Genomic DNA, 8,037 nt, shown 5'->3' with positions numbered 1-8,037 from the left:
TCGGAAAAACGGGGCAGGAAGGGGGGGGGGGGGGGGCCGGTAGGGTTTGGGTTAATTTAATAATATAATTTGAATATTATTTACAATTTAGACCCTGCAGTTTCATAAACATTTTAAATGATGTTTAATATCTTTTAAGCTATAATAAGTTTTTAGAGTTTACACTTTTTGCCCAATCTTTATATTATAAGGTCTTCGGTTTTGGATTATTTACGCGTTTTACTCGCGCGGTTCGGTTAACATTAAGGTTCGGAAATTTATAAACATAACAACGAACAACGAATAAAGAACACTAAATGTCGGGAATCACTTTATTAAAATATATTTAATACATCGAAACGACCCAACGGGTCGGGTTTACAATACGAACACGAAACAAAAAAATTGACGAATGTCACAGCATTTCCTACTTTTGAAAATTTCGTCCTGAAATTAGGTTAAAGAATCCGTATCAAACAAATGGGGAAACTTGGTTCGCATTTGGTCTTCCCGCTCCCAAGTAAATTCAGCGCCTCGTTTGGATTCCCAACGAACCTTTACCAAAGGTATACGGCTACGTTTGGTCTCTTTGTCCATGCGGTCCATAATTTCCACCGGCTTCTCGACAAAGTGCATAGATTCATCGATGCGCACTTCGTCAAGTGGTATGTGGTGATTTTCCTCGGCTAAGCATTTCTTAAGATTCGACACATGAAACATCGGGTGAACATTCGCGAGTTCTTGCGGAAGTTCAAGAGTATAGGCCACGCTACCAACACGATTGATGATTTTGAAAGGTCCAACATATCGAGGAGATAGTTTACCTTTCTTACCGAAACGAACAACACCCTTCCAAGGAGATACCTTGAGAAGAACACGATCACCAACATTAAACTCGAGAGGTCGTCGACGATTATCCGCATAGCTCTTTTGGCGACTACGAGCGGCTAAGAGATTTTGTCGAATTTGCGCGATCCGATCAGTGGTCTCTTGGACAAGTTCGGGACCGGTGATTTGGGTTTCACCAATCTCATTCCAACAAATCGGAGCACGACGCTTGCGACCGTAGAGTGCTTCGAATGGAGCCATACCGATGCTCGTATGAAAACTGTTATTGTAGGAGAACTCAATCAGATGAAGATGAGAATCCTAGTTTCCACCAAAATCCAAAACACAAGACCTAAGCATATCCTCAAGCGTTTGAATCGTCCGCTCGGATTTCCCATCGGTTTGAGGATGATAGGCGGTGCTAAGGTCCAAACGAGTTCCCAACGCGGTTTGCAGAGATGACCAAAAGTGAGAAGTAAAACGACTATCACGATCGGAAATAATACGCAAGGGTACACCATGACGACACACGATACGTTGAACATAGATTTGAGCGAGTTGATCAACCGAGAATTTTTCGTTGATCGGAATGAAGTGCGCGGACTTAGTCAAACGGTCAACAATAACCCAAATTCCATCGTGGCGGTTTCGAGTGGTTGGAAGTTTAAACACGAAATCCATGGTCACATCTTCCCATTTCCAAATCGGGATGTGCGGTTGCACGAGTAAACCAGATGGTCGCTGATGCTCGGCCTTAACTTTAGCGCAAGTAAGGCACCTTGCGACGTACAATGCAATGTCTTTCTTCATACCGGGCCACCAAAATGTGGACCGTACGTCGAAATACATCTTATCCGCACCGGGATGAATAGAATATCGCGACTTATGAGCTTCGTCCATGATGAAAGTACGAAGATCGTCACGATTGGGAACCCACAAACGATTAAGGTAATACAACAAACCATTGCGCTTAGTTTCGAGTTGAAGCTCAGCGCCACAAGACATCTCGTCGTGCATATTACCCTCGGTGACAGAGACATGTTGAGCTTCAAAGATTCGGAGTTGGAGATCGGTTTGGACGGTCACACTATGAAGCAAGATAGATTTCACATGAGTTTTTCGGCTAAGGGCATCGGCTACAACATTCGCTTTACCGGGGTGGTAGCGAATTTCGCAGTCGTAATCACTAAGTAATTCGGCCCATCGACGTTGCCGCATATTTAAATCCTTTTGGTCAAAAATGTGTTGAAAACTCTTGTGGTCGATGAATACCACACATTTTGTGCCATAAAGGTAATATCTCCAAATTTTTAACGCAAAAACCACAGCACCGAGCTCGAGATCATGCGTCGTGTAATTCCTTTCATGAACTTTGAGTTGCCGTGAAGCGTAGGCGATGACTTTACCTCGTTGCATAAGGACACAACCGAGGCCTTGATTAGAAGCATCGCAATAGACAACAAAGTCCTCGTTGCCCTCGGGGAGAGCAAGGATTGGCGCATCGCAAAGCATACGTTTGAGAGTTTGGAATGCTTCATCTTGCTTTGGCCCCCACACGAAAGGCTTATCTTTGTGAGTCAAAGCGGTCAGGGGCAAAGCGATCTTGGAAAAATTGAGGATGAAGCGACGATAATAACCCGCGAGACCGAGAAACGAACGAACTTCGGTAGGAGATGTTGGAGTCTTCCAATTCTTGATGGCTTCGACCTTGGTGGGGTCAACGTGAATTCCTTTTTCGTTTACTATGTGCCCCAAGAAAGGAATTTCGCTCAACCAGAATTCACACTTCGAGAACTTCGCGTAAAGTTGTTCCTTCCTCAAGAGATCAAGGATGGAATGAAGGTGCTTTGTATGCTCAGTTTTGGACTTAGAATATATGAGGATATCATCAATAAACGCAATTAACTTGTTGGTTAATGTTTTATATTGACGGAGAAACGCGTTTACATGTTTATTTGGTTAAAACGACGAAGTTTGGTGGTGTTTGGGTTACCTCCGGCGCCGATTCCGGCGGCCGGAGGGTGGCCGGAAAAACGGGGCAGGAAGGGGGGGGGGCACGGGTAGGGTTTGGGTTAATTTAATAATATAATTTAAATATTATTTACACTTTAGACCCTGCAGTTTCATAAACATTTTAAATGATGTTTAATATCTTTTAAGCTATAATATGTTTTTAGAGTTTACACTTTTTGCCCAAACTTTATATTATAAGGTCTTCGGTTTTGGATTATTTACGCATTTTACTCACGCGGTTCGGTTAACATTAAGGTTCGGGAATTTATAAACATAACAACGAACAACGAATAAAGAACATTAAATGTCGGGAATCACTTTATTAAAATATATTTAATACATCGAAACGACCCAACGGGTCGTGTTTACAATACGAACACGAAACAAAAAAATTGACGAATGTCACAATGCAAGTCACATGTTAATTCCCCTATGATTTTAAAACGTTTATAACTTTTTCATATGATAATTTTTAAAAAATCACCATAATAACAATTGTTTTTCTATCTTTAATATGAGTATGACTTTGTTATATAAAAATTAAAAAAAAAGTATTGTTGAAATGTTTTATCGAACCAGTGTGTTGATAGGGACGTTGGACTCGTGCTTTGCAGCGGCCGACGAGACTTTTAAACCGAATGAAAAATAGACATAAAAACGTTCGATCATGCACACTTGTTGTGGCGTATTAATACGCTAAAAATAGACCAAAACGTAAAACATAAAAAAATTTAACTAAGTCGACTTAGGACCGAAATGTTGACCCGGGAAAATTAGAAATCAAAACGTTGAATGTGGAAAATCAGACGTAAAATGTTAAACTGCACACGTTCGCTGCTGTGTGTTAACTCACAAAATTTAAAGCGAAACATTAAACGAAAATTTGTGAACAATGAAAAGTATTGAAGACCAAAGTTGAAAATGGGAAATTGTTGGTTTAAAAATTAAAAATGATTTGTGACAAAGTAGTAAAAAATAAATAGTATAATGGTTAAAAGAAAAAATATTAAAAATCATAAGGTTAAAAGTAAAAATTAAAAAGAATGGAAAAAAAAAAATTCAAAAGTCACCCTAATCCAGAATGTATAAATGTTTATGCACACAAAAATTGATGAGTGATATATCTAAATTAATATTTATGTTTTTCTTATTGATATGTAAAATCAAAACTATATTCTTTTTTAACAATTAACAAATTGAAAGAGACAACCTCATACGCTCGTAATAGCACAACGTCAGGTAAGTCAAGCCAACCATCTCTAGTTTTGGATCTCTAGTTCGGGAAAAATGTGCCTCTTGAAAGCCGACTACGGTAAAACTAGGTTGAGATACGATTCAAACTTGAGATTATGTGATTTTAACTTAAAACTTCGCTTCCCTAAATGCTAGTTGAGCTAATGTTCATTTAGGTAAAATCAAAACCATCAACATTTAAACTTATTAAGCACATAATTAAACAAATAAAAAAAGAAAAAGAAAGGAATTAATGCATCTCCAAATGACAGAATTACAAATTTTGTCCTTTAAAAAAAGCCAAAAACCGGTTCGTGTCCTTTTCTAAGTTTCCTTGCAGGCGGTGTACTTTAAACTTTTTTTTTCTACACGTTATGTCCTTTACGCTAACTGGGTTAGAAAAACTCAGTTAAATGCCCTCACGTGAGACGCATGTGAGGGCATTTTTGTCTTTTCACCTGTACCTGCAACCAGTCACCTACATCACCACCGCCGTCTTCTTCTTCTTCTTCTTCTTTTCCCGCTCCGACCGATACCACCATTAATATAATACATACCTCCCATTTCCTTCAATTTCTCACACAGCTAGTAAAACAATCATGGGGCTTCCTTATATCCCCACCGTAATCATCCTCCCTAGGGTTAAACAACCATCGCCCCCCCCCCCCCCCCGCCATCAGCACACCCCTAGGGTTCATATCGTTCTCGTCTCCGATTAAGGCAGTAGAGATGGTTCTGTTATTAACAGTCGCTACCATCTTCATATCTGCTTCAGGCGGCGGAGATGGTGACAACGAGATTAGGAAAGAAAGATGTAGCAGTGAAGCTATTGTGGGCGGGGAACAAGACGATGATGGCGGCCGGCGAATGGTGACGAAGAACAGCCCCGTCGCCGGATCTGAAGATCTGGAACGACCCAGATGGGGTTTGGTGATCTAGGGTTTACGATAGCGACTTGGACATTGGGTATAAAGAATCGGGTCAAGAGAATCGGGTTGTTAATTTACGATAGCGACTTGGACATTGGGTAAATATAATTGTTTCACAAACAATTATATTTTTCAAAAATCAGTAAATTGAAATTGCTTTTATGGTGTGCTTACATTCTGGTCAAGAGAATCGGGTTCTAGTTGAAGATGGATCTGGGTTTGTGGGTTCTCCGGCGAGTTGGATCTGGAAGATGGATCTGGGTTTGTGTCTTCTCCGGCGAGTTTGACCGGAATCTGGGTTTATGGGTTCTCCGGCGGTGGCTGGTGGCGGAGCTATGGTGGCGGTGGTGATCCCTTGGCGAGTTTGACCGGAATCTGGGTTTATTTAGAGGTGTTCATATCTGAAGAAGAAGAAGTTGCAGGGTAGGCAAAAAGACAAAAATGCCCTCACATGCGTCTCACGTGAGGGCATTTAACTGAGTTTTTCTAACCCAGTTAGCGTAAAGGACATAACGTGTAGAAAAAAAAAGTTTAAAGGACACCGCCTGCAAGGAAAGGACACGAACCGTAATTTGGCTTTTTTTAAAGGACAAAATTTGTAATTGGGTCTCTCCAAATTATATAACAAAACAAAACATTACTAATTACTAAAAAACAGCAAAAATATAATAAGAATTATATAAAATATAAAACAATATAAACATTCAAAACAAAAACTTTACAAAGCCATTAATCCCTACTATAGATTGATCATTGATGATGGAGAACTCATTTCTTCCTCGTTTCTATCACAATCAACATCAAAATACCTAAAAATATTATCATTTCCTCCTTTTTGACCATCCACGTCATCACTTCATTCATTTCTTCATCTCCTCCACCGAATCGGAAATCCAACTGTTTTCACATTTTCCGGCCGCCGCCTCACCGCCACCATCTGCAATTTTACACAAAATTATTAAAATTAAAAAAATAAAATAAAGCTTCATTGAAATTAAATAATATTACACCTCTTGAAGACTTGAATGACCTCTTGCAGTGTAGAATGGCACTCTGTATCCCGTCCTCTTGCTGTATTAATGAATCGTCCCGGCGTTTTGACGGTATTGCCCCTGGCGCTGCCACGCTGGCGGTGACTGCCGGTGAACCGGACCAGGTTTTACCTAAATGCTTGCACACAACGCGAAGTCCGGCCGGTAAATTACCTTGTTTCAGTCCTTTACCAGTAACCGGAAGTAGCGGTGGCTCTAAACCTTCGGAAACCGGTTCTTTCTCTCTCCTAGGGTTTACAGTCGGTGAAGTTTTTTGCTCCTCCGTCGTCGACGGCGGAGTGGAATTAGGTTTTGTAAACGTTAGGTTTCCGGCGAGCTTCAATTTTTCACCGTATTTCTGTGAAACACGAACGTATAGAGGCTTCACTTTACGTAAATACTTCTGCATCGTCTCTTTCGTAAGCTTCTTATCCTCCGGCTGGCTATCGGTTTGTTGCTTCTTTGAAGGTTTTGAGCTGTTATGTCTTTTAAATAATGAAATAATCGGAACCTCTTCAACATTAAACCTCACCGTCATTGACTTCCCGGAACCGCCGGAGCCTGTACTTTCTCCGGTGACACTCGCCGGAGCTTCTTCTTTCTTCGAATCTGAACAACTTGACGCGTTCGATTCGGCGTTTAATTTCGTTTTCCGAAGCTTCAACATCATGACTCGCAACTTCGTAGCTGATTTCATCAACGCGAGACGAAGCTGCAGCTGCGGCGGCTTTGAATTTGAACCAGTCTCCGGCGTCTGGTCCACCGGAACAAAACCGCCGTTGAAAAACAACTCGTCGGACGGCGAGACTGACACGTTCACGTCCGCCGTACTGTCTCCACTGGAACCGGACATAAGCGTGAAGTTCATTTCAGATCCACCGGAATCTTCTTCATCGTCTTCATCACCTTCATGTTCTGGAGGTAAAGTGAACTCTAAGTCAAAAAACGGTCCGTGATCATTGTCATCGTCTTCTTCTTCTTCTTCTGTTTGACTGTTGACTCCGGTGACAATGGTGGTTGTGGTGTTAGCATTGGTAGCTCCGTCACTGGTGGCATTGGTTCTCCAGTATCTTAATAATGTTAATGCTTCCATTGTTGGGAAAGCCAGAATCCGAAGCAAGAATATTGAAACCAGGGGTAAAAAGGGAAGACGACGGAGAGATTTGGTGGGTTTAATGGGGAGGATGAAGTACACCACACAGGCAGTGAAATAAAGCTTTTTCTCTTTTTAGTTTAGTTTTACCCTTGTGTGTGACAAAGAGAGGTATGTTCCTTAAATAATAAATATATACATTATTATTTGGCAATATTATGTATTTAACATTTTGTTAATATTAAATTATAATAATACCACATGGTTATGTTAAATGTAATAATTTTGTGAATTCAAATGTAAAAGCTTGTAGCGTTTTCTCAAACGCTAGTAGTAGCAGCGTTTTAAAAAGGAGTTTTTTCTCGAAACTTAAAACCTTGAAGCTTCTTCAACCAAACAAAGCTTTTTATTGAGTATAAGTTTTTTCTTAAAAGCTTGAAGTTTGAAGCTCCTAAAAGCTCTTTGCCAAACATACCCATAGAGAGACGCTACATGTATAATGGTTTGATTAAATGAGAATGATGGTTAAGGCTTAAAGATTTTGAGGTCTTGTATTTAAAATTTGATTCAAAGGGTTTTTTTATAGTGGTGAGTTTCTTTTTTGATAGCGTTCATGGCCAATCATGGGCGAGTAGGATCTGGAACGTCAAAATCAGTATGGATGGTTAGCATGTCGTCTAAAAAGGGCTCACTTGAATATCTGGGATAATTTCAAATGCTTTTAAAGAAAGAGAGAGAGAGAGAGAGAGAGAGAGAGGGAATGTTTGGCCAACTCGAATACAAAATTATTCAAATGCTACACAAAACACCAAGAGCTACTTGTTTGTAAATTGTAAGTGGAAAAAGACTATAAAATCAACGAAATTTTAACATCATTCAAACAAAGAATATGACAACAGTTACCAAACGTAAATGCACATTAGGATATAAA

At 40.1% G+C, this 8,037-nt stretch overlaps 1 protein-coding gene across 1 annotated transcript; it reads right to left on the bottom strand.

Moving 5' to 3' along the window:
• Positions 1 to 5,842: 5,842 nt before the first annotated feature.
• Positions 5,843 to 7,106, bottom strand: LOC143561529 (putative membrane-associated kinase regulator 2). The gene is made up of 2 exons (XM_077049590.1): positions 5,993 to 7,106; positions 5,843 to 5,919 (listed from the first exon to the last, which is right to left on the bottom strand). The coding sequence occupies exons 1-2, from the start codon at positions 7,104 to 7,106 to the stop codon at positions 5,843 to 5,845; spliced, it is 1,191 nt and encodes a 396-aa protein (XP_076905705.1).
• Positions 7,107 to 8,037: the final 931 nt, after the last annotated feature.

This window comes from Bidens hawaiensis, unplaced genomic scaffold (genome assembly GCF_021521415.1).
Source record: "Bidens hawaiensis isolate Kalapana, Puna unplaced genomic scaffold, B.hawaiensis_p1.1 tig00020696_1, whole genome shotgun sequence".
In the NCBI taxonomy this organism is placed as follows: domain Eukaryota; kingdom Viridiplantae; phylum Streptophyta; class Magnoliopsida; order Asterales; family Asteraceae; genus Bidens; species Bidens hawaiensis.
Note: the sequence above shows the minus strand (reverse complement) of the source record. Positions and strands in the feature narration are given on the sequence as shown.